At 40.7% G+C, this 27,756-nt stretch overlaps 1 protein-coding gene across 1 annotated transcript; it reads left to right on the top strand.

Moving 5' to 3' along the window:
* Positions 1 to 327: 327 nt before the first annotated feature.
* On the top strand, positions 328 to 27,756 carry mybpha (myosin binding protein Ha). Its single transcript, XM_034694956.1, has 14 exons — positions 328 to 736; positions 2,551 to 2,610; positions 2,857 to 2,931; positions 3,942 to 4,076; positions 4,561 to 4,728; positions 10,251 to 10,339; positions 10,456 to 10,651; positions 10,965 to 11,104; positions 13,392 to 13,551; positions 15,640 to 15,776; positions 22,570 to 22,756; positions 22,932 to 22,982; positions 27,224 to 27,266; positions 27,462 to 27,756. Exons 1-12 carry the CDS (start codon positions 355 to 357, stop codon positions 22,958 to 22,960), a joined length of 1,758 nt encoding a protein of 585 aa, XP_034550847.1. The 5' UTR covers positions 328 to 354; the 3' UTR covers positions 22,961 to 22,982; positions 27,224 to 27,266; positions 27,462 to 27,756.

The raw sequence follows: 27,756 nt of genomic DNA, 5'->3' as shown, positions 1-27,756 counted from the left end.
GTTAATAATGATATTAAAAATCTATTTATTGGGATTTTTTTGGGTTCGGACACTTATGGATCATTAAATATGCCCCGGGTCAAGTTGACACAGGAACATTATTGCTGTCCCTAAGAAATGAACATAACAGGAGGGTTAAAATAATGTCCACCAGAGGGCGCTAATGCTTCTTTTTATTAACATGAATTAGTGTAACCATTATATATGCATTTGGTGCTTTTTGTAATGACGTCATGTTATCAAATGTAGGTTTAGCTGCTTTTATTAAAGTAATACCTGCCACTTTCTTGTGTTACCTAAATAAAACTGCATAAGTTGAAGTTTCTAAGTCATAATGGTGAGACCTAAAGTGGGATGGGGGGTATCATCAGTGTCAGTGGATGGGTGGAGTTGGGGTTGTTGACAAGCCCCCATCCTCTCTGCTATATATATTACCTAAGACCATCCTCACTCTGTCATGCTGAAGACTGGCTGTCTGTCTGCACCATGCCAAGTAAACCTGCTCCTATCAAGAAGTCCCCAGCCAAGAAGGCTGCCGACAAGGCACCAGAGCCCGCCCCGGAGCCCGCTCCCGTAGAGGCACCACCTGCAGAGGCCCCACCTGCAGAGGCTCCACCCGCTGAGGCTGCACCTGCGGAGGCTGCCCCTGCGGAGGCTGCTGCTCCTGGCGGGGAAGCACCGGCCGAGGAGGCTCCAGCCCCCGCTGCCCCTGTAGAGGAAGCCCCTCCTGCTCCAGGTACCGTTGGGAGTAAAGATAACTCGGCTGGCTTTTGAGGTTCACTGACTTGAAGAGGCACTGCTGCTATTACAAGTGACTGAATCTGGGGTTTACTTATCCGTGTATTTGGTGCACTAAGCTTAGACTAACACCTGCAAGGTTTACATGACGTATAGGAAGTAGTGCTGGATGATACCACACTTTTATGATTCGATACTTTTTTGGCAATTTATTCGATACCCGATACAGATGCCGATACTTTCAGTGATTTAAAAACAAAAAAAAATTTAATTTTACATTAAGAATGCAATGCTTGAAAGACAACTCCCATGACAAATACTGTTCATTTAACAGCTTTAACGTGCAAATCCTTTGGTGGCCTTTTTTTAAACAATGAAATACATTTAGAAAAACACATAATTAACATCTTGTATTTAAATTATCTGAGTAGAGCTTAAAACAGCCTCTTCGGTACAAAACTTTGGAGTAAGTTACCCTAAAATAATCAGCTTTTTCATCTGTAAATATTAGTTATCAATCATTGTGTAAAATAAGCTTTTTAAACCGTGGTAATGTTTTTATTTTATTTTTTGATGAAATTGAAGTTTTGTATTTGAAACCGGTTCTCTTCATGTTTTCAGTTTTTTACCATCCTATTCATTTAAGAGATCTGCTTTTATTTCACATTTATTAACTAGTGTCAATATTTTATTAGAGTAATCGATACTCAAATGAGTAGTGTGTGAGAAGTGTCTTTTGTATTGTGAGTTATCTTGCACTTGTGAAAACTGTAGCTCCTATAATTTAATATAACCCTCACCTTTATTTAAACTGAACAGTTAGAATTAATTAACTGACCTCTGTTGTTTTGCATCACATAGTTGAGTACAAATCTAGTTTAAAAAAAAAGAAACGTGTGTGAACTTGTGCCGGTATTTTATGGATCAAGCTACTTTCCCAAACTAAGCAGAGATCGAATCCACATGAGTGGATACTTTCCCCTGGATCTACTGGTAACATTAATCTAACATCAATAACACATGCTTCTTATGGTTAATCTTACTCATTTTTAATGCAATAATAAATAGAAGCAGTATAAATTGCAGAAGACTTACATGCTGGTGACATTATTGGACCCACCAGTGATTTTCCATCACCACACATGGCCTGGTAAACTCAGTCACATCTCCTCTTCCTCTGTCTTACTACATGGATTAGAGGGGCTTTTTTTAAGCGTGTGCTCACAAGTCCTAGCTTGCTGAAGTACATCACTAGTAGATTTAGTTGAATGACTGCTGTTGTTATTTGCAAGCTAACCTCAACATGTAACCCCTTAACTTCAGCTGATGACACTCCCACTGAGGAAGGAGGTGACTCGACAGCTCCTGCTGAGGGTAAACACACACCGTGGGTGTCCAACATGCAGAGCACGGTGTTTGTGTTTGTGTCCCACTGTGCACAACACATGCCTGAGTTTCTCCCTCCTCATCAATGTTTTGAATGATTCGTCTGTTTTTTTTAAAAAGTTTTCCTCTTTGAGCTCTGTGTCTTATGTCTCAGGGTGTGAGTTTTCTCTTTGTTGGACATATTTTGGTCTCTAGCTATGTGCACACTTCTTTAAGTGTCTTCCAGATGTGGTCTAGAGTTAGTCTTCGTGTCATGAGATCTGTTTTGCCTGACAACACAAAGTTTTGTCCTCCCTGCTCTGTCCTGCTGCTTGCTTCACCGGAATGTTATTTGATCAAATTTGCTTGAAACTGATTGGCCCATGGCATGATTAATGTTCTCATGTAAACCACTAATTAGCTTTTCTAATGGCATTTGAATGCTAGCTGCTGCTCCCGCTGCTGAAGAAGGTGCCACTGCTCCGACAGAAGATGCCCCCGCAGACGGTAAACACAAACCAACACACAGACAACAACAAAAACACACTGCAAGTAATGATGCCTGCTTTATTGATAAGCTCACACGCCAAGCTATCCATTGTGCTTTCGCCCAGCTGTGAGGACTCAGAACTTCCACATGGATTATCAGATTGAAGCCAAACAGAGAGAAGATGCTCTGGATGATAATCAGGTCCTCATTGCTGGTTTTTTGTTTCTAAAAACGACATTAACCTCCTGCTTGTTTGGTGCTAGCTGCTCCAGCTGAAGCTGCTGAACCTGCTGTAGTTGAGGAGCCACCAAAGGCCCCTACACCCCCGCCTCCTGCAGGTAACAGACACAGGACACTCCGCTGTTAGCTTCTTCCTGCTTTGAACAGCTGAACATAATCAATGACAAGCTGAACATTATCTTTCTTCCTTCATGCTTTTTTCTTCCAGATGCAAAGATATTCGTTCTACTATCATGTGTGAAAAAGACAATTATCATGCTCACTTTTTAGAAGAGTGACGCAGAAAATATGTGACTTTTTAATGGAAAATAACTGGGACCATTACTTGTTTATCATTTGTGGTACAGATACATCAAGTCAAGTTAAATCAAATAATTATGCAACTCGGATTATTCAGGTGATAACTCATTATAGAAATGGAAACAGAATTATATATTTAAAGAAAAAAGAAACACAATTTGATCTCAAACAATTAGTTGATTAATTTAGTTTGAAATATTCTTTAACAATTAAAAATCTGTGTTCTCAATCTGGTCATTTTTCCAGGGAAAGGGCCCAAACTCTTTATTTCTCCTTCTTCCAAACTTTAAGATTTTCTTTGTTATAAGAAATGAAGAGTTCATTTGCAAAAACAATTCACTTACTTTTGAAAAACTAAAAAAAAATGTTTCAAAGAACACATTTTTTCTATTACTAGCTTTTGGTATTATCAATCAACTGAGGTTGGGTGGCTTTGACTAAGTCAAAATGACTTATCAGAGGTATCTTGAAAATGTGACTTTATTAGGAATCTATATCAAAAAGAAATATGTTTTTTGAAAATGTATAAGAATTGAGTTATCTGTTTTTGCAAATGAACTCTTCAAATGTATGATACATTTTGAGTTTTTGATTTTTGGCTGGATAGTACCAGATACTTGAGGAGCAGTCTCTGAAGTCTTAGCAAACTGCAGTGGAAATGTTTCACTAAATGTTACATGACTGATCGTTTACTGACTGAAATATTTACTTTTTGCAATTTGATCTTTTTGTTCAGTGGGGACTTCACTTCCTTTTTTCTTCTGTCTTCTCTTTGTATCCTTGATTAATCCATCTAAATCTCCTTCAGTCCCCACCAGCGCTCCACGGGACGTCTTTGTGGAGGATGTGAATGACTCCAACCTCACCATCAACTGGACGACCCCAGAGACCATTGGAGACTCTGGCCTGGATGGATACATCATTGAATACTGCAAGAGTGGAAGTAAGTCTGCGTGTGGGTGAGTGTGTGTTTGTGTGTGTGTGTGTGTGTGTGTGTGTGTGTGTGTGTGTGTGTGTGTGTGTTAGGCTGCACCTGTCCCCAGAGTGTCAAAGGGCAGATAGACTCATCCCCGGGTCCAGGCCATATACGGCAGGCTGCATATCACCGGCTGTCACTGTATCTCCTGACACCACTTTTAGAAGCGCTCGTTTGCTCAGATGACAGCGAGCCTTCTGAGGTTTCACCCTGATGGCCAAAGTGTACTTCTTATGGGCAGGTTGTTTGTAAACATGTGTCGACAGGCGATAAACCACTTAACATGTCCCATTAAGGGATGTTTTACACTTTTCAAATGAGCAGAAAGTTTGAGGAGCAATTTTTAGTGACAGAAATCAGTAGCAGCCTCATGAAGCTATACATAGTATACTTAAAAGTAAAATTGCTCTAAAAACTACATGCTAATAAAAATCATGTGTTTTTCCTCCAGCCACAGACTGGGTTAAAGCTCAGGAGCAGGTGACCCCAGCTAACCGCTACTGCATCAAGAATCTGACGGCTGGCGACCTGCTGCAAGTGCGTGTGGTGGCTGTAAACGCTGCTGGCCGCAGTGAACCTGGGACACTCTCAGAGCCAGTGCCAATCCGTGAGGTTGTTGGTGAGTAGCAGCCAGTGTGAGTTCTTTGACCACTTACACCTGTTTGATGTGAGTTTGAAAGTCAGAAAGTCAGATATTTTTGCTGCTTGGATAATAATCCCCCCCAAAAATGTTGAAAAGTGCAAAATGACAGAAAAGAAAAAAAATCACATCTTCAAAAATGCAGTCCTCAAGCCTAAAACCAAACTCCCCTTGAATGACAGGTTTGATACCTGAGGTTTCCACTGGTGTAAAGACAGCTCTTTAAACTTCTTGTGTACAACCTCTTTATCAGGAGCCCTCTCATGGTTGTAACTTATGACCTATCCTTAAAATACTCACGTTGCAGTCTAGGAGGTATTAACAGCTGTGGCCTCAGATGGACTGCACAGATGTGTGCACATAAATCCCAAAGGTGTTGACAAGACCTTTCATTGGCTGTAAATCTTCCTTTCGCTAACACATACTCACATCTTCAGAAGTTACTGAAGGTCTGACAGATTACATCACAGTAAGTATCATCAAAATGATCAATGGACCTTTGCTAACCTCCTGGTTGCACCCTGAGGAGTTCAACAGATGTCAAGCTAACAACAGCAACAATAAATAATCATCATTATAACAAATTTCAGTGAACACAACAACACTGATATGAACTAACTGGAGAAAGATTACAAAAAGCACCTCTTATATGTATGATATATTGTGCTGTTACTACACTTGATCTTTTCCTTCCCTACACTATGTTTGCTCAAACACTGGTGCAGCAGTAGTAAAAGGTCTGGCTACGTCAGTCTCATTGGTCTTTAAGACGGTTTAATGAAAGTCTGAGTCAGGCAGAGCAAACATTTAGCTAATGAGCCATCTGTCGGCCATTTTTAACCTACTGCAACCCTGTGAGCGTGACCTCACCTCACCATCACTTTTCCTCTTAAATTAGAGGTAGTAACTCTCACGCTGCTCTGTTGTGTGGCACAGGTTTAACTTCTGAAATTACAATATAGACACTGACAGTGTAGTAATGTTAAAGCATTTAATTTCAAGCAGAGTAAAGAAGGTGTGTAGTGTCTTTCTACTGGGCCATCTGAACTGAATTATCTCACCAACTTTTTTAATGAAACAACACAAAGTTTGGATCACAAATTCAACATCCCAGTGAGAATGTTTTCTGCTGAAATGATGATTAAAACACATAAATTACCACCACTGAAAAAAAAAAGTTCTTAAGTGTAAGTTTTGTCAATGTCTTTTTACAGATGTTATTGATAGGTCCAGATAATCTGCTCCTGTCTCTCACACACATATTTGTGATAAATTTGAAGCCGTATTTCATAAATGTGGGGGCTAAAATAATTGTGAAAGTTAGGAAGGAAAACATTAATGAGCACAATGTGGAATCTAACATGACACGCTACATGCAAATCCAGCATTCATCGCTTCGGCCTCAGTGTTAACATCACACAGTCGGTAAGATGCAGTATTTATGATTTTTGTAAGAAAAATGTAGTGTCTTGGAATCACGTCTTTGCATAGATTAATTTTTAAACTACTGCTTGGAAATAATTTTGGTGAAATAACATCAAAATAATCATTTCTGACTTCTTTTCAATGCCAAAATGAACAAGTAGTTAAAATTTTAAGACAAACTTAAGCTAGGGTTGGTAGTCACGGAAAACTAGCATGAATTTGAATGTAGCATTTCCTCAGGACTCCGTCTAACCCCTCCCCCCCTCCCCTCGGAGCTCCTCCAAAACGACGCCCCTGCTCACATGCACGAGTGCAGCTGATTTGCAACCATATGATCATGACCCGGCTTTTTTTGGCTGTTTTTTAAGAACACATTATGTATTGATTGTCATCGGGACATAAAGATCATTTTAACCAGTATAACAAAAAGTGTATCTAAATCTGACTACCAACCCCAGCTTTAAGTGGTTTAAAATGTTTGAAATAAAGTCTAAGACATTCAGACCTGTTTCAACTTATCAAATTCCCACATTAAAATAGTGAGTAATGCTCACTGGGATCCCCCTGCTTTAGATAACATTTGACTCTTTAAACACCTGCTTAACTATAAGCCTCAGCTGTATTTCATGTATAACGCTGACAAGCAAATGTTAGAATGCTACAGAGCTCAATTTTAGAATATGAACATTGTCATTACAGTCATTGTGCTGACACCGACGTTTTAACACAGTATTGAGGTATTTTAATCAATATCAAAACAATATATTTTTACACATTGTGTATTCACAGTTATTTAAAAGAAACATTATGCTTAAATATGTGACCGAAGCTTTTTTATTCTATCAAAAATATGACTCGTGACTTGACTTACAGCACTTCCGACATTATAATGCATATTACATTGTATTATATAACTATTTTTGCCATATTATGTTATGTTATATTACATTATTATTGATTACTACAACTCACGGTCATATTACATACCCATATTTATTTTATTTATTGCTTAATCTGTCATTGCCAACCATAATCACACCATGTCAACCTGTCACTACTGAACCATTTTTAATACTGCCTGTAATTACTGCTATTTAATCTATATTCCATTTGTAACATTGTATATATCTAAATTGTATTCTATCTTTATTTATCTATTTTTATTTTTACTTATTTTATTTTACTTATTGAAACTTTTTCTTGATTGTACTTATGGCTGGGTTGCTGTAACAACGGAATTTCCCCCTCGGGGGATCACCGTTATTTACGGTGGTCAGAAGTGGACCGTTTGGGTACCTGGATTGTTAGGTTCTCACAAGACAAATGCAAAATGTATTCCTATATCAGTTTCTTTTAACAGCCAGCACATGGCTCCAAATAAACATGGATCATCTGCTCTGCCACGTGCAATAAAAGGATAAAAAGCTCAGATAAATCTAAACAAGGGAACACAGAATATATAAAGAAGAAATGGGAAAGGGAAGGAAATGTACTGATCTCTTGGGAGAGTTGGGAAAAAACATTCCAGTTATTATGGATCTCAACAGGGTCAAACATATGGCGCGAGTTTGGTTGGAAAAACATTGTGAGATTCTTCGTTACACCCATCCAGAAACGACATCAGGGTAGTGGAGATGCTTGTTGGAGACTCTGTGGGACTGATGGAGCCGGCCACTTTCATATATTCTGGAACTGCAAGGTTATTAAAACGTATTGGGAAGAGATCCATACTCATATACAGAATGTGCTTGGTGTTAAGTTTTCTTTTAACTGTGAAACTCTGTATCTGGGTGATATATCATTTGAAAATTGGAATATTAATGACAAAAAATTACTTGGTATACTGTTGACGTCAAGCAAGAAAACCATAACAAGAAAATGGTTGAAAATAGAACCACCCACAGTTGCGGAATGGGTTAATATTGTGCACGAGATTTTCATTATGGAAAAATTGTCATTCTCCCTCAGAGTGCAACGTGGAAAGTTTTACCAGATTTGGACAAAATGGACTGAGTATGTGAAACCGCTAAGATCCGATTTCGTTTGAGGCTATCTGCATTTTTTGACAGCCCACTCCCTTCGGCTACTCTTAATTGTTTTATTTTTGAGAATCACAAGAGGAAGCGCCCCTGTTCTTTTGTTTATGTGTTGTAGCAATAGAATGACTCAAGAACATAAAACCTTGGAAAGGCAACATGGACAAAACACAGTCGGACTACTGTATACAGTATCACCTTCCCCAATTCCCAGGGAGGATGGTGACCATATGATAGAGATTATTTGAAGCGGACCAATAAAAGACTGTGATATGGAGATGTCAAATGCCAAAGGAATTGTATTGTATAATGTGCCATTTCAAATAAAAAGAAAATTTCAAAAAAAAAAAAGCTCAGATAAACAGCCACTGAAAATATCCTAATGTGAAAGTTTCAGGTTCTTCTTTCTTGGTTAAACAGATGTTTGTTTCGTTACCAGAGCCTTGGTTTTCCATCAGCCCCCACACTGAGTCACATTGACAGGGTGTCGACCTGAGCTGACATGTCCCAGTTATCCACTTCCAGAGGGGCAGCTTACTGTCTCTTAGTGTATTTCCTGGTCGGGGTTCAAACTGCAGCAGACAAACAGGAAACTTTAGTTGAGAAATGCAAGTTATGCAATTAGATCTGGCGTTTGAATGAGGGGAGAGAAACATGAGCCTAATTCATGGATTCTGGGTGGCTTGTTGCGGGTAAATTAAGCTGTGTGTCCTGACCAGACACCGAACAACACTCAGGCCTCTGATGAAGACACACTGTCCTACATATGCTGAAAGCCCCCCACAAAGACACTTTATCCAGAGACAAAGACAGGTTATGGATTGCATGCAGGAGGAATCTGGCTGCTGGATGCTGTAATGTTAGCTGCACTTCCGGGCATTGCTGGGAAGTGTTCTGATTAGCAGGGATTATTGTTTGAGCCAAATCTGGATGCAGACTTGATCCCCATGGGGAATGATGCATCCAGCAGCCGGATCCCGGCCTGTGCAGCGGTATTGTGGTGACAAATGTTGGAATACAAAGGGGGCAAAAAAACTACAACCATTGGAGAAATGTTGACGGTTACAAAATGATGGACAGGACGGTTGATTTTTTCGTGGACGAGGAGAAACAGAGGCCGCTGCAGGGTGCAAAAGGTGATGGAGGGCAGCACCTTGGTTGTTTCAGGTTTCCTTTAAGCCCACAGAGCTTTTCAGATATCTGCTGCTTATGCACAAACATGCCAGAGATGCTGTTCCTGATACTTATCACCCGGCCCAAACACAAGTATCCAGCAGAGCAGCTTAGTTGGTGTCTCACAAAATCCCAACCACAGTGAAATTTCATCCATATCATTTTATTCACAGCATAAGCACCAGCAGTTATCACTGTTGAATTGGATGTCTGCAGTTTAGAGCTTGGGAATGTTTGGAGATGTGATGTTTGACCACTTCAGTCGAAGCTGAAAGTGATGACATCCTCTTACTGCTTCTTGGTGCAAGACAGGAGGGAACACGTGCTGGTTTATGTCCAAGTATCTCATCACCAAAGCTATTTTAAGTGCTGCTGGACACAGGGTCTTCCTCTTTAGACTGTCTCTACCCAGATACTGGACTTCTTTTTCTCTCACACATGCAAAATTTCTTAGGCTAGATTTCTGATCTCCTTTATTATGCATGGACACTCATAAATAGCAACCTTTTCTGAATATATAACTACAAATCTACAATAAAAACTATGGAAATGTATATTTTATGATACACTAGATCACTGGACAGTATGGACCAACTTAGAGGGTTAATTTTAGCTCATTCAGTCATGCTGTCTGGTCAGACTTAGACCAGATCAGCTGGTCTATTTAGGTCTTGTAGAGCTGACGTTCTGAGTGTACTTGACCCTAAATTGGCAGTGTTTCGTTGCACAACTTGTACACTGTTCTCTGGTAACCAGTGTTGCTAGTAACGTGTCCAAACGATGCAACAGATCAGCTAAAGAAATTAGGAAACTGAAGATGTTCAAAGCTAGAAATAAAACATGCTTGACTGTGCTCCTGGTTTTCAGATCGTCCCAAGATCCGCATGCCCCGGAACCTCAGATCCAAATATGTAAGGCAGGTTGGAGAGCAGATCAACCTGGTGATCCCCTTTCTTGTAAGCACAAACACACACACGCATGTCCTCCATATAGTGCATGAAAACCATGGGAGTTTGTTCAGAAAGCTCAACATACTGTACGTAACCCTTCCTCTCTTTGACCGTCTCATCAGGGAAAGCCCAAACCTGTGGTGTCCTGGCTGAAGGATGGTCAGCCTCTTGACACAAAGAGGGTCAACATCAGAAACAGTGAGAAGGACACCATTATGTTCATCCGCCAGGCCGAGAGGGAGGACTCCGGTGCTTACGAGTTGTCTATTAAAGTGGACAGCTTTGAAGACAAAGCCCTCGTCACGCTTCAGATTGTTGGTGAGTCACGCGTGTTTACATTCACACGCGGAAGCACATTTGCACTTGTTGCTTCAGGGACTTGTGACTTGCACCGACAGAAATTCAAAGCACAAGCATACACGCATTACACCTCTTACAATGATGACCTTTGACCCCAGAGTGTTTCCCCCCGGCTGTCAGCTGCTGCTGTTAAAGTGTGCCGCACGCCATTAGAGGCATTAACTAACAAGTAAATGGTCCACAGAGCCAACAGACACATTTCATGCTTTGATGAACACACTGGTTATGACTTCAACACTTGATAATGACCTACAGAAATGTGTCTCCTCAGAACGCCCTGGACCTCCTACCAGTGTGAAGCTGGTGGACTCCTGGGGCTTCAACGCTGCTCTGGAATGGACTGTTCCAAAGGATAATGGCAACTCAGAGATCACAGGATACACTGTGCAGAAAGCCGACAGGAAGACCGGGGTATGGAACAGAGTTAACATATAAACACATTTATGTGTAGAATTTAGTGAAAGTGAAGCATCAGGAATCCCAAATATAGCAATCAAAGGGGAAGGCTGCAGATTAACTCCAAGAACAGTGGACATAATACTAAAGTACCCTTTCCAAAAACTATTCATATCAGGGCAAATAAAAAACATATGACTAAGGTGACAGGGAGAACCATGGCATTTATCACACTTATCTTCTATTTCTGAGTTAATTTTCAAAAGTCTGGACTTAGAAAAATGGACCCTTTGCAGAACCTTAAATTGAATAAGCCCAAGACGAGCACAAGAGGTGGTTGACCGTATCCTGATTATAGCCTGATCCCAGAGGTCATCACTTAATTTTATTCCTAAATCCTTTTCCTATGTATTCCTAACTTTGGTACTCAACTGAGTGCTTAATGCCAAAATGAAGTCATATATATTTGAAATCATTCCCCTCCGATGTGGACTATATGAGAGCAGACTTTCCCAAATCTGCACTGGAGGTACAGAGGGGAAATTCGTGAAAAGTCTATATAAACACATTTTAAAAAATGACTAAATATGATCAAACTTGCCTCACTGAACAAGGATAAACAAGAGTTGAAAGTTGTCTTGCAGCCATATTGAATTTCAGAACCAATCCATGCAGCCGCTGTTTTTGTATAACCTCTTTCACACATGAAGTTCTTAAATTTTCTGGGTAATTTTAGAACATTCAGGCCATGAATTTTCCAGAAACAGCCTCTCACACATGCAGAATACAAACATTGTGGTAGAAATTAATACAGAAAACTGAGGTGAGCATTCAAGAGTACAAAGCATTAAAATGACGTCAACTCACGGCAAAATTTACCAGACTATTACCAGCTCTGTTCACGCATCAGCTCACCTCATATTCATGCTGACATGAGGCTGTTTGGATGAGCAGATTATGTCATTTGCATTTACATAAATGACTAAGCCAGACAATGTTGGGAGAAATGTTCAGGAGTGCAGTGCACGTGCCAGAGGGGCTCGTGTTTCATTGAAACAGAGAGAGGGTCAAGTCCAAAAAGTAATATTTAGTCTACCAACTTCCTACAGTCTTCCTTAGAGGAGTCAAGTGATGTTGTTGTGACTTGTCTGTCAGCGGATTTATAGACGCTTGGTCATCCTATATGAAGCAGGCTATTAGGTTACTGTTGATGATTGCAATAACTTCATGTCTCTATTTGTTTACAATGTACTTTGCAGCAAAACTCTCCCTCTGATGTAGTGATAGCACCTCTCACCCCTACCATTTTGGACTCCTTCCACACCATTAGCCAACAAGATTTGATGGATTTTAAAAGAAAAACTAGACTGTTTTCAGCCCATCCTCCCTGTTTTTAAAAGTTTTGCCTGCTATTGGCCGTTCAGTTTTATCTTTTAGCTCCTCTCTGTTTCTCTCTGTTTTAATCATGCATCTATTCAGCTCATATTAAAGAAAACCATCTCAGCTTTGCCCATGAATAACAGGACATTATTGAAACCCCCCTTCCTGTCAAAAATCCTGGTCAATCAACGTATTGCTGTGTTGGAGAAACACAATTCAGTCACACTTCCAAAAACAGCATTCCACCATTACTGCCAGCAACTGCTCGGTTCTAGTTCACTTTGACCTTAGTTTGGCCTTTGATGCTGCAGACCATCATATCCCGAGAACAAGACTCTGTGATTGGGTGGAAATATCAGGTGAAGTGTTAGAGTGTTGCGCCTCCTGTCTTGTTGACTGGAGTTTCTCTGCCTCTACTGCAAGCTGCGCCTCTTGAGTCCTCTCCAGTGTCGTATAGAGTACTGCAGGGATCTGTCCTGGGGCTCTTACTATTCTCCCATTACTTGTTGCCCTCAGGGGGAGATCATAAACAGATTTAATATATCTTAACACCATTATGCAGATGACATACAGCTCTAGTTCTCATGTAAACCTGTCGACGTCTGTAGGTTATCTTGGCTCTTGGACTGCTTCACTGCAATGAGGCACCGGATCACTGACATTGACTTACAGCTCAGTAAGGATAAAGTAGAAGTTGCTCCCCGGATAAGGTTACTCCCACAATGTTACAGAACATTAGATTCTTCTCCCATGCTGTCCACTCCAGTCTCCATAATATTTAATAGATCTAAAGATATCAACATAATGATAGTTAATTGAAACCTCACTGGTAATAACCAATCCAATGACTGCAGCTCCATATGACATAGTAATCTATCCATGTTGTACCAAACTGAGTGTCTCGTTCTGTGTCCCCCTTCAGGAGTGGTTCACGGTGCTCGACCACTACCACAGGCTCACTGCCACAATCTCAGACCTCATCATGGGAAACGCGTACTCCTTCAGAGTGTTTTCTGAGAACCAGGTGGGAGTCAGTGACAGCGCCGCAATCACCAAGAACGTTGCCACCATCCAGAAAACAGGTGACCTTCTGGACTCATTTCTTAACTCCTCTGAGGTGTTTAAAGGCATGGCTGCAGTACAAGAGGCCACTTAGACTTTAATGAGCTGCAGCAGTTAAGTCTTAGGGGTCTTGATAGTGTGCATGTGTGTGTGTGTGTGTGTGTGTGTGTGTGTGTGTGTGTGTGTGTGTGTGTGTGTGTGTGTGTGTGTGTGTGTGTGTGTGTGTGTTGAAGTGTGTGTGTATCTTTAAAGTGAAGACTTGAAGAGTGGAAGTGGCTTTGGCACTGCTTTAAACATGCGTGGGAGCTCTCTTGGCTCGTGCCCAGCTCCTACTGAAATACAATTTAAGAAGGTCTGACAACATTAAGACAGCTGGCAAAGCAGATGCTGCATTTCCTGTAAGTGTGTGTTTGTGTGTGTGTGTCTTTATTTATACTGTATTTACCTGAGCCTGTGTCCTTGCATTGGATGACATCTGGTTATGTAGGTTAGCATGCTAAATCTGGTGGATTACATTTTCTCTTATTGAACGATGCTTCAATCGATTCATACTGTCTTTGATCTCTATCATTTGTATCATATTGGAATGACTATGAAATAGATTGCAAATGTTTAAAAAAATTGCATGAAATTGCTACCAGAAATATTCCCATTGATGCTATGATGCTTTAGATTTTCATCATATTGCCCAACTCATCAGTGGCTATAATGTATCTGTAACGCTCATGTATCTTTATATATATTATTACTAATTAAAACATGTGTGATAGAACTTGTTTGAAGTTGAACCATGTACTGCACATTAAGCTTTCTGTATACTCAGAAGTGTTCATTGTCTTGCTGAACAGCCTCTGAAAACTCCTTACACTCTGCAGCCCACTACTTTAAAACTCAACAATAATAATCCTAATCATAATCATAATCAAAATACATTTTATTTATAAAAGCGCTTTAAAAGTTTCTCTAAGACACTATACAAGAAAATGTATTATTCAATAGAAAAGCGAAGGAAAACAATGCAAGAAAACGAAGGAAAGCAAAGCAAAGCAAAGCAACAAAGCAAAACAAAACAAAACTAAACAAAATACAAAACAAAACAAAAACACCCAATTTACATTCTGATTGGCCAATGAGAAAGTACGATGCTTTTGAACTTCTTGCTCCTTTTTTAATTCTTCAAAACAAGTCCTAAAACTCATTATTTGACCTACTGTAGCTGATCAAGCAATAAACGACCAATCAAAAGCAAATATCAATTTTAAATTTCTGCTCAAAAATCCAGGATCCTTTGAGTTTGTTTGAAACGCACTGCTATTTTAAGAACAACAAAAAAGGGCTGATTGGGTTGGGAAATGGTGATTTAAAGGGGAAGACCTTAACTTGGGTTTAGCATTTTGGAAAAGGCCCTTTGCATTTTCAGTGGTTGTGTTCCTGTACCATAGACTGTATAAATTATGGACGTAGTATCCGTGAGGTCACCCATCTGTTCCTGAGCGCTGTTTTGAAGCCAATCGACGGTGGCAGCCACTTTGGAAATGCGGAACTCAACCAGGCAGAGTGTGACGTAAAGGGGAGGAGTTTGAGCCTCCTAGCCAACAGCTATGTGTTCCCGTCCGGGAGTCAAGTCAAAAACTCATAATCTTAATATCTTTTGAACCGTCGCGTAAGAAAAAAATTCACACCCCGTACAGTGTGTGCTGATAGAGAGATTAGCTTCGTAGAGCCAAGCCGTTTTTTGTACCAGGCTGTAAACATGTTTATTAATGCTGCAAAAATCGTCTTTTTTGAATCGGTGTGTATGTGGTTTCCAGTCTTTCATAGTATGAGACCGGAGGTTGCCGCTTGCCCTGTACAAAGAGCAAGACCAACAAAGACATGAACAGATGAGTTTAGCGTCATCCTGCAGAAAGCCCTTAACTCAACTCCACTGAACAACTTCAGGATAGATTATGAGCTCGGTCTTTTCATCTGTTACTGTCCATATTGGCGCCTGTGGTTTTAGATCAGTACATCCAACAAGCTCATGTTGACATGACAGCTGGTTCTCCACTGAGTTTTTAAAATATAATACTAAGAGTAAATCTCATCTCTGTAACATTTGTTCCCAGGTATTGTCTACAAGCATCCTGAGTACCCTGAGCACAACTTCAGTGAGGCGCCCAAGTTCACCACACCCCTCAGTGACCGCGCTGCCACAGTGGGATACACCACCAGGCTGCTGTGTTCTGTTCGTGGAAGCCCCAAGGTTAGACAGACAATCTTTGAGTTTATCATCAGTATATCTCGTCTTGATGAATGAAAGCCTATCCTTGATTCCAGCATTAGCATTTTACTAACAATTGTTTGTTTAACACAGCAATGAGGAAATGGGGAACCATCTCAAAGATTTAAAACATGTTATTATGGTAGAATATGGAATTCTATTTTTCAGATCCAACATTTGTTATTCTATATTTAAGCGTCTCTTACTGGGATCCCCTGATAAATCATCTGAATGTGCGGTTCACCGCTTCAAATGAAGTATCAATGTCACTGCTATGAAGATCCCCTGTAGAGAACTGGGGCAGTGCTTACCCTGGCATGTCTGTGTGAAGTTTCAGTATGTCTCTCACTTTTCTTGGCAGCCGCTGCTCTGGTTAAACATATCTTTACAGTTGTCTGGCTGACGCAGATGGTGGAAATGTGTTTGATTAGCCGTCCTTGGTGAGGGAAGTCAAGGACAGCTTGGACGGTTTGCACGCGCTGGAATAGTTGAGACAAATGAAACAGAAGGTGATGGTGGCTCAGGCTGCATTCAGCATGTCTGATTGTCCCCGAAGAGCCTGTATTTGACTGGGACAGCATAAAGATGAATCCCTGGGTTTGGGAATATGGAGCCAAGTTTGGAGTTTGGAATTAAGATTTTAAAACTTATCCCAAATGAGTCTTTTGTTCCTGTCCCTGGCTTGATTTCTGCAACAAGTTCAACAATATTTCAGCTGCTGTATCCTGCAACAGAATCCTAGCAGCTGTGTGAAAACAGAGCCGCTGATTATCCGTAGGAGAGCGTGGAAAGAGAAGCACTAGACACCTCCTTCATACAGGAGACCCCTAGTTCTCTGACTGTATACTTAACCCTTGTTTGACCCCCATCCATGTGAACCTGCTGCCACAGGTTAATTCCTCAGTGTCAGCTTTCACACCGCCTTGACTATGGTCCTTGTCACAGAACTCATAACTCATCGTTACATAATCATGGAAAGCAACGCTCAAATTAAAATGTAGTTTCTTTTTTTGTGCCTCTCACTTTGACTGTCACCCTCTCTTTCCTAGTTTTTATCTCCCATTATATAACATCTATAATCCCATTTTTTTCACACCCTAACAGAACGTGTGCTAGGCATGTTTGTCAGGTTGCTTTCTCTTCTATTACTCTGAGTCTGAAAGCCCTCTGAGACCTGCTGATGTTGTCCAGTAGTGCGATTAGCTGTGCTGCTGACTCTGATAAAGGGTTGTCTTTTAAAGTGGCAGAGATACTTCATGATGAGCTGAGAGGGAGATGGGAGAGAGGCTATTATAAGCAGAGAGACGGCAAAGAGACAGTGATAACAAGTATGGCTTGTTGTCCTGTCCTGGTTAAGTGGAGATGTTGCTCTATCACAGAAGGTCCTATTTTTGCCACCTGTCATGAGTGCTGGGCTGTTATCAGTGCAACTGACATCTGCACATGCAGATGCCCAAAAACAGAAATGTAAAGGGCGGCAAAAAGAGATAAAGGTGATGAAAAATAGGGGAAATTATTTATTTATTTCTGTATATGATGTTTGACTATTTAACAACACCAAAGGCTAAAGTGGTGAGTTGGTGTGGGCTGTAGAACGTAGCATTTTGGCTGTTTAGGCGTTTTTCGACTGCAGGAACTTTACCCCAGAACTAGGGACTCCACCCCTGAACTACGTGCGTTTCGACCGGAGTAACCAGGGTCCAAATTTAGTTCACTGGTAGATAATCTCCCCACTGAAAGCCCCTGCTTGGGGAGTAGTACTTTTCAAAGGTCCTGGGACTTTTGGTTGAATGTGACAGTGTTTGTGGAGTTTACGCAGTTGTTGAAACACAGAGGGAGTTCCTGGAATGCATACTAGTTTAGTTATTTATTAAGATTTCAAAATATTATTTAATATAATTTTTTTTCTTCATACGTCACTGGCCTGATTTGCACAATCTACCCGGGACTTCAGCACGCGGTCGAAACACAGACAACAATGGGGGCACAGGAACCTTTTAGTTCCGGGGAAAGTCGTTCTGGGGGCTAAAAGACCCCGGAACTCTTGGTCGAAATGCACCTTTTGTGTATTTCTCAGTTTTGCTGACCAGTGTACAGGGTTTGGTGATTCCAGTGACAGCATCTTTTGTGGCTGACAGATCTTCATACTTTAAATCCAGTCACTTGACTGACATGGCACAATAATTACACATAGAGGAACTTATGGTTATATTTTCACAACAAGTAATATACTGATAATTAAACACAGAAACATTAATAGTGAAGTGGATTTGTGCTTTGATAAATGACAGCTTTTTTACTGTAAAACAACTGTGAAATATTTCTCACGGCTTCAAGATAAATTAATATCTTGCACAATGACTCTTTGTGGACCACTAGCTTCTCCTTTGTGTCTCTATAGTAGACACTGATTGACAGCACAACTTGAAATTGCAACTAGAGCACAATTTAGATCAGGGGTTAATCGCAGGCTAATGTACAGACCATAGACTGTATAGTAAATGGACATAGTACCTGCGACGTCACCCATCTGTTTCTGAAGCACTGTTTTGAAGCCTATTATTGTCGGTGGATGCCTAATTGGAAATGCTGAACTCAACCTAACTTCTGTCAAGCTAGTGTCAGGTAAAGAAGTGGAGCTCAGGCGTGTTCAGTATATGTGGTCCCTGGTGCTTCCGGAGCGAGCTACAAGCAGACACTCGAGGTTGTGCAGTTTTTGGCACTTCCACATTGGCTTCATTTCTCAAGGTTGCGGCTTGGAACAGACAGAGGCATTGGTTCTCAAAGTATGCGTCCCTGGTTCAACTCCAACCTCTGGCCGTTTTCCACATTTCATTCCCCACTCTCTTTTCCCAGTTACCGACTATCATATTCTCTATAGAAATACATCAAAAGCCTAAGATATCATCTTGAAATACTCTTTTAATTCTTTTTCAATATTTTTCACAGAGGTACAATGATTTTTATTTTTAGACAATTTCTTTTTTTTAAGGGTATTTACAGAATGTATCAAAATGTACAGAAAACACATACACCCCCCCCCCCCACATTGGCAGAATATTACACATATAAAACACATACAGAAAAAGTAAAAAAAATAAAATAAATAAATAAGAGTAACGCTTAAATTGTACATTTTCAGAAAGTTCTAGACTGTAGACAATTTCTTAAGTCATTTAAATGTATTACCTTCCGGTAATAAATGTTAATACATACTTAAAGGTGATCTCTCTTGTACATATGATTTTTCTCTCTGGTCCAAATCTGTGGAAAAACAGAAAGGTAAAAAAACAACATCGCCATAAAGAAATCCTACTAGCTAGGATATCACTCCTCTCCTGGCTTCCCCTGATCCTTGCCTGACGCACTAATCCAAACAATGACCTCATTGGATAATAAATCTTGTCAGTCAGGGGTGGAGTACACCCAGCTGTGTCTGTCATATAAAACCAGCAGGTCCACCAAGAAAGTCTGCGGCAGTAGCATCTTAATTTTTTTTACTGGTGTAGGTTTGCAACAACACCGTTAAGGATGGCTGCAGCATCTTTCATCTGCCAAAGGATCAAATATACAGGACCTGGTTTCCTGCCAGGACTGAAACTTGTCCCTCAACCAATGATATTAGCTTTGACTTTACCATTGCTTAAGTTGGGCAAAAGTTTAATTTAAAAATAGAAAAGAAATCCTTTTCAATTTTTTACTCTGCCCCCTATATCTTACAAAAATCTGATGAATTCACATGTAAGAATTGTTTTGTATAACTATGGGCTCTCATTTTTATACTTCAATCTAAACATTGAGTTTTAAACTCATTGGAGAATAACCTATATGCTAATTTAACATCTGACCATCCCGGTGTGACCTCAATCAGCTCTTATTTAAAGAAAAACACCTCTACTTTGAAAACTGAAGAAGTAACTGAGAACTAAATCTGTCACACACATCAGCACAGAAGAACTATAACAATTTGTGCTGAAATTCATCAGCTGAGGTGAAATCCAATAACCAGAGTCACACTGCATGAAGCTGGACCCTCTGAAATCCAGGGAGTGTGTCACGGACACCCCGAATAGCACATACCTGGTGAGGTCAGGAAAAACACTTATGTTACTCTCATTCTACCAAAGTGTCGCCCTCAGCACAGACTGTCTGAGCTTGCTAGAAACAAGCTGAGCTGGTGACCTCAAATGTTCAGATTGTAAATAAACATTTGTGAGGCTTGAACAGAAAACAAGACATTCTGTCAACAGGGCTGTTGCAATGTGATACCGTTATTACAAGCATTGTGTTTAACTTGGCATCATTGTAGTTTAATGCAGTGTAACATTGAAGTGTAATGTGATACATGTGAGACTAAAAGAGACGTTTTATACCTTTCATGAACATGGGATTTAGTGATCAGATCACAAGTGGACAGCTTTAAGTATGAGTGTTCACACTTTGCATCAACCATGGATGTCCTGTGATCATTTGTGATGATCGGATCTTATTTTTTCACATGCAAATCAAAACTGAGCCCCATTCAACCTCATTAGACTTGACAAAACATTAAATGATAACCTACATATTTGCTGACACAGGGTGAAGGCTGCACTCTCTCTCACACACATGCTGTACGCGCACCAGAGAGAGGCAGGCAATCTAAAGACTAAAGAGATGACGTGAAATAAAACTCTTATTATCTGAAAACTTGATGTTCATCGTGTTACAGTTCTGCCAGTCAATTCACAGTATATGGAGGATTTGATCATGCATTATATCAGGGTGTGCACATGACAAATCTCGCTGTTAATGCAGTAAAAGACAGAGCATGAAAAACAGACGGATTGCTGTTATATCTGCTTTTCTCCTCTCATTGACATGAAACACCGTATAACAAACTTGTTGATTAGATCTGTAGCTCGAGACACAGCAGAGAAATATTTCATCAGTCATGTATCAGGGGGCAGAGAAAAGAGGGGAACTCTTGGGTTCACTCTCCTGAGTCTGTCATTAGTTTGTATATTGAAGTGGGTTGTTTGAAAACAGGGTAGCTCGTGTTCCTTATGGAGTCAAAGATGGAACATGACAGAAAGATCTGCATTACATCTCCTCATCTCGCTCATGAACCACCTGCATCTTCACTACACTGTTCTATTTAATCTCTATGTGACTTACATCCCTCCTATCCTCAGTATCTGATTAAGGGGTAATAAGAAACAAACTTAAGTTTTCCTCGATGAGTAAATACAGACATGATATATCCTGCTGTTTTGTGCACACCTGGCTTGAATGCATAAACTACATCTCCATGTTGGAATGACACGAGAGAAGTAGAAGTAAAGATCTTCATGAGACACAGAAGAAATCAGTTTGTTACCCCACGTGATTGTTGCCATTGATATGGGGGGAGTCGTCAGTTCTTAAGGTGGCCCAGCACACATGAGCATACGAACTGCTGGATCAGTGTGGACAAAGGTCTCCTCTCTCACCTCTTTAAGTGGACAGAGCGATTGTTACCCAATACACTTGACTGTCCCTAAGCATTAAACTGAGTAATTAAGAGCTGTATCAAATTATAAGAAGAATAGTGATCTAGTCATTTAGCATGGACATGTTTTGGACATGGACATGGATATACTTGGCACAAAGTCGGACACGTTCTCAGTGCGTGTTGGCCTCCGCCAGGGCTGCCCCTCGTCACCGATCCTGTTTGTAATTTTTATGGACTGGATCTCAAGGCGCAGCCAGGGGAGAGGAGGGTCTCCAGTTCGGGGGGCTCAGAATTTCATCTCTGCATTTTGCAGATGATGTTGTTCTATTGGCTTCTTCAAGCTAGGACCTTCAGCAGGCATTGGGGCACTTTGCAGCTGTGTGCGAAGTGGCTGGGATGAAAGTCAGTACCTCCAAGTCTGAGACCATGGTTCTCTGCCGGAAAACGGTGGATTGCCGTCTCTCGGTGAGGAGCGAGTCTTTGCCTAAAGTGGGGGAGTTTAAGTATCTCAGGGTCTTGTTCCCGATTGGGGGTGAAATGGAGCGTGACATCGACAGGCGGATTGGTGCAGCGTCAGCAATTATGCATGCGTTGTACCGGACCGTCGTGGTAAAGAGGTAGCTGAGCCGGAAGGCATCGCTTTCAATTTACCAGTCGGTCTGCGTTCCAACCCTCACCTATGGTCATGAGCTGTGGGTCTTGACCGACAGAATAGGATCTCGGATACAAGTGGCTGAAATGAGTTTCCTCTGAAGGGTGTCTGGGCTCAGCCTTAGAGAGAGGGTCAGGAGCTCAGACATCCGGAGGGAGCTTGGAGTAGAGCCGCTGCTCCTTTGCGTTGAAAGGAGTCAGCTGAGGTGGTTCTGGAATCTGATAAGGATGCCTCCCGGACGCCTCCTTTTAGAGGTGTCCTGGGAACGTCCAACTGGGAGAAGGCCCTGGGGAAGACCCAGAACTCGGTGGAGGGATTATATATCCCACCTAGTCTGGGATATATTATCCCCCAGGAGGAGCTGGAAAGTGTTGCTAGGGAGAGGGATGTGTGGGTAAAGTCCTCTGTCCCACCACCCCTAACAAAATGGGTTTTTTTAACCTTTTCTTCCTGCTTCGACTTTTTCGTCGCGACCCGACCCCGGATAAGCAGAAGAAAATGAATGGATGGATGGATGGATGGATGTTTTCACTCAGCTATCAGTGTTTAAAAAAAGGAATCCAAATCATTACCTCCAATGTCATTTCAAAACTGTGGGTTTAAACAATTCTTTCACACCTGTTGGATGTCTTCCCTTCTCTTTCTCTCAGCCTAAGATTGAATGGATGAAGAATCAGATGATCATCGGTGACGACCCTAAGTTTCGTCAGCTCGCTAACCAGGGCATCTGCTCCCTGGAGATCCGTAAGCCCTGCAGCTTTGATGGAGGTGTGTACACCTGCAGAGCCAAGAACGCCCAGGGAGAGGCCATCGTGTCCTGCAAGCTGGAGGTCAAACGTACGTATATTCAGACTAATGAAAGGATTGTGTTTCAATCCAAACTGACTGAGGACACATAATCTATTACATGAATTGATGCTATATGCTCAGCTTAATCTTTACCTTAGATATGAAGGTATCAGAACCTCAGTCCATTACAAAAATTGTGAACTAACTATTCCTCTGCCAACAGAGATTATTATACCAGAGAAGGGAAAATAGACCAACAGCTAAACCTCCTGAGGTAAGGAACCGAGACGAACATGCAGATTGTTGTCTCACACTTTGGACTCAAACATGTGGCTTGTTAAGATACATTTCATTGCTGCACTCCGATAAACTTTCATTTAATCAAGTGTTAAAACCCTCCCTTACATTAACACTGTTTGTTTACTACCTTAACACATACAGTAAAAACTATAACTGACTTAAAGACATAGTTTGACGGACGGCTAATGCTCCCCTGCCCGCTGACCAGCCTTGAATCGCACTGTTCTCAAACTCAAAGGATCAAATTAACACTAATGTGTCCTTCCCTCTTGCCCCCTTCTCTCCTTCACCCTTATTCTGCTCCTCTTCAGTCCCCTACCCCGTACGTCTTGTTCATTTGTAAGCCCTCGTTTTGGATGTGGTAATGTGGCAAAGATTAATGTTGATCAAGCAGGAATACCAAATTTGATGTTTTTACAGCTTTAGCAGTTCTATTTATAGCATTACTATTAGACAGGCCCACTCAGGTTTTGCTTTTTTAAATACTCATGGTGTAGCCTTTCAAGGAGTTCCAGGAGGCTTTGACACAGTGCTGACAGGGAGAGACCTATTAAAGCATTTTAAAAAGCATGGCGTGCTGAGAGAAGGTGGAAAGATGAAAAAGTCAAAGCAGGAAGGTTGTAAAAAAACATTTTGTTAGGGGTGGTGGGACAGAGGACTTGACATGTTGAGAGAGAGATGCATCAAATAGTTGAAGGTTGTAAAATCAAACGAGTCAAGGATAATGCTTTTATCTTACTGTAAAGGACATACCACTGATTATTTTTACGGCACGTTGAAACAGTATCACTGCACGAGCCTGGCTGTGCACACACAACATGTGAACAACCACCTGATCACTATTCATTTCAAACTTGGATACAAGGTCCTTCAAATACTTCAGCTCCCTTCCTCTCCTCTCCTCTTTCTCCTTTCTGTTGGCTGATGACATAACACAGCACATTACAAAGTGACTTGGTTTACGCACATTAAAATGAGGTGAGACAAGTAGCACACTTTTTGTGCATTCTGAATGTGATTTTTCTATGAATGTAGTTGGCATGCAGTTTGGGCTTAATTTTAAATTAATTTCATTTTATTTTTCATTTTTTGTGGAGCGTTACTGTGAAACATAGGATTAGAAATCAAACTTTTCAATATTAAGGCTGCTATTCATCTGCTTGTTTCATCATGTAAAGGAAATTATGTAAAGAAATTATTTTCTATAAAAAATAAATAGATAAACTTATATTGTTTGTCACCTAATCCAGTTAACCTGTGTCATTCAAAAACATATGGCCCCACTGGAGATATTCAAACTCAATAAAGGACAGAAATATTAAATTTTTTTGTACAATAATAATAATAATACCTTTATTTGTATAGCACTTTTCAATACAAGTAACAAAGTGCTTCACAAAAATAATAGAAACACAATAAAAGCAGAGAAGCAATAAAAGCAAACAGACAGTTAAAGCAGAGAGGTAAAACGTTAAAGATTAAAATAAATTCACAAAATAAAAGCTTTATGATAAAAGTGTGTCTTGAGTAGTGAAATAAAATGAGGGACTGACTCTGCAAGTCTGATTTCCTCTGGCAGGCCTTTCCAAAGTCTGGCTGCTTTGACAGCAAAGGCCCCTGTCCCCTTTAGTTTTTAGTCTAGACTGTGGAACAGCAAGCAGAGCAATATAACATTTCCACTTTAAAATTGCTTATTAGCAACAAAATCAGGGCTCTACAGTTTTTTTTTCAGTATTTTTGCAAATGTTATTCAGCTTGGGCTGCTTGACTATGGCAGGAATCACAATTGTGATCATTTTTGAATAATGTTGAGATCAGGTTTACTATTCTATTATTATTCTCTTAAATATATTTACTCAATGATTTGACAACATCTGCATCAAATGCATTTATCGAGACGTTCAACGTTTAAAGGTGAAGAAGAAGATGAAGAATTAATAAATAGTTGTATCTTTCTAGTTCACCAAAGCCCGTCTCGCTGTTATCTTCTTCAACTCACTGGCTTTTCTTTTTTTTACTTATATTTTATTTAATTTTTCTTGATGAGGTTACATCAAAATAAACACATTAAACAAACTCTGGTGTCAGTTAAAAAACGTCACTTTAGCCTCCTTTAAAATGGTCCATTCTCTTCAGACTTTGTGATGGGTTATAAAGTCAGTCCATTTTTTTCATTTTCCTTGGCAGCCAGATTGTTGAAGTCTTAAATTGTGTGTCAAGTTCTCCATATCATGTTGCTTTTCCACAATGTCCAACCAGTCTGAGTGGGGGGTCCTCCTTACACCACTTTCTTGTTATAGCTTTCTTTGATGCCAGTAGTAGTATTCCAACCAGGTAAATGTCTTTGCTTTGTTTATTTTCCTATGTTAAATTTCCCAGATACAGCACTTCACACGTCTTAGGAAGTTCATAACCTAAAATTGCTGTCATTCCTTTCCACACTTCATCCCAGTACTCAGTCAATTTAACACGTTGCCAAAAAACATGAGCGTGATCAACTCACTTGCTTTTCAAACTAACTGGATTAATACAGCAGTAATACTAATTTTATAGTACTGCCTTACATTCTATCACAGGCTGCAGCTCAAGCCTATCATTCAGCCTTTTCAGGTCATCAATATATCATGATATGGACCAACGTTGCATGTTACTACTAAAGTCTCACTCTCAAGTTCACTCTGTCCCTTTGCTTTACTAACACACACCTCCTGCTCTTCTACACTGAGAGTGCTACACAGTTCTCCTCTCCACTTGTGGAAGCATGACGGTTTGTGCTGCTGTTTATGATCATGTTGAAGATACAGAGGGTCCCCAATCCCCACTGAACACATTTTGCAGCATTGCTGACTTCTTCACACTCAAAAAAATGTGTTGTGATCTGAGCTCCTGATGGTGACATATTATATCCTACCAGCCCCTTAAATGAATCTGCCAGAGTGCCAGTGCAGCCCTGGCCAGGGCTCCTTCTTTTCCTCACTTGGAGTTGAAGTGAGAGTCTTCCTCTGCCCTCTGTTGTGAAAGAAGGATACATTCCATTCGACACATAACACAGAATTAGCACAGCATGGCAGGTGGCATATAACTGAATCTCGATTATCTTGTTTTTAAGTACATTGTGTATTTTAAGAAAGTCCAATAAGTGTTAATTACAGGAACAGATGTTCACTAACTCACGATAAACCACAGTAGTTCTACTGAATGTTTTAATAGTTGTTGACATCAGTGAAGATCTAAAGAACAGAAGAACACCTCTATTTGTCAATTCCTGATATTCATGTTTTTATGGGATTTGAAAGGAAAGTATAGAAAATCATTATTTCCTTAACCCATAAATCCGTGTACCACACACACACATATTGGGTTTACATTTTCTCCTTGGAAAATATACTTATTCTGCAAACAGAATATTTTGCATGCTTACATTTGGAGGAACGTTTTGCATGAGTTTGAGGCATTAACACTTTGTCTGAGTTGATTGGCATTAACAAACAAACTCGATGCAGTTGCTTTGCTACATCCATACTACAGCAATCGACCTTCAGAGCAGTCAGGGACATGTGTGTTCACACCATACTGCAAATCGGGTCACATGCCTGCTTGAACATCCCCCTGATGTGGCTCTAGTGATCAGATCTTAATGCATCCTGGGTGTGCTTGGATGCACACGCACCTGTATTTACAGCTATCTTCTTTAGATCAGATAACCAAATGCCAGTTTTAATGCCAAGTCTAAATTGTGTCTCCATAGATGACATGCTGACACTTACGAGTCTGTTAGGAGAATTCAGATGCAGTCCTGTGATGCACAGCCATACAAGGGAGGGCCTCTCAGAGGGAAAAAAACGAGGGATTAGACAGGGAGCGCCTTTGGGTGGAGGTGGTGGAGGGGGTTGGGGGGTGATGTCAGCGCTACACTCCACAGCTTCTAAAAATGACTCCAGATGATCTGACTCACAGCCAAACTCTTCACATTACCCTGAGTCAACAGGCTGAGAGAAGAGGGGAGAATGGGCTAAGAGGGTAGAAACCCAGCCAGATAATCCCTGATGGAAAATACACAAACATACACACACACACACACACACACGCATACACAAACAAGACCTGGAACAAATCCACACACACTTTCTCCCTGAACATTTCTGTCTGAAGTGACTGAACACCTCCTCATGACCCCATTTAACCCTCCTCTTGCTTTAATTTTCTTTCCACTAGTGTCTTTAAAAGAGCAGCAGAAATCCAGGTCTTAGGCTTAAAGGTGAGTTTGTTTTTCCGTGTGTGTGTGTGTGTGTGTGTGTGTGTGTGTGTGTGTGTGTGTGTGTGTGTGTGTGTGTGTGTGTGTGTGTGTGTGTGTGTGTGTGTGTGTGTGTGTACTGTATGTGTGTGTGCATATGTCACAAAGGATGAAGCCCTAAAACCCTGTTTCTGTTTGTGTCTCTCTTATCTCGTCCAGAATTGCGGAGGTGAGAGAAAGTCGTGGTTGGCTGTGCTGCAGCATGTACATAATGAGGAAAGAGACGGATCAACATACCAACAACCCCGCCTCCCCTTCCCACCCATCCAATCCCTGATTCACCCACTTCTTTCAGAATGCAAGGACTACTCACCCTACCCATCCCAGTTTGCCAAATGTATGTTATTTTAGATGGTGACATGTGTGTAAGTCTATATTTACCATTCTGCCTGTGTCCATGTGCTGTATGTCACAGTATATGTATGTACTACCTAATAAAACAGTCAATCCTTTA

The sequence above is a fragment of the Notolabrus celidotus genome, chromosome 11, assembly GCF_009762535.1.
Source record: "Notolabrus celidotus isolate fNotCel1 chromosome 11, fNotCel1.pri, whole genome shotgun sequence".
Taxonomy (NCBI): domain Eukaryota; kingdom Metazoa; phylum Chordata; class Actinopteri; order Labriformes; family Labridae; genus Notolabrus; species Notolabrus celidotus.
The sequence above is the reverse complement of the archived record's forward strand: the minus strand, read 5'-3'. Positions and strand labels throughout refer to the sequence as shown.

What these genes read in the sequence shown, in the direction of transcription:
- mybpha (XM_034694956.1), top strand. Translation starts at nt 355, where the DNA reads ATGGGGGGTATCATCAGTGTCAGTGGATGGGTGGAGTTGGGGTTGTTG. An exon ending in TGAATACTGCAAGAGTGGAA is followed by an intron (nt 4,077 to 4,560) that starts GTAAGTCTGCGT and finishes TTTTTCCTCCAG; the next exon opens with CCACAGACTGGGTTAAAGCT. An exon ending in GCCAATCCGTGAGGTTGTTG is followed by an intron (nt 4,729 to 10,250) that starts GTGAGTAGCAGC and finishes CCTGGTTTTCAG; the next exon opens with ATCGTCCCAAGATCCGCATG.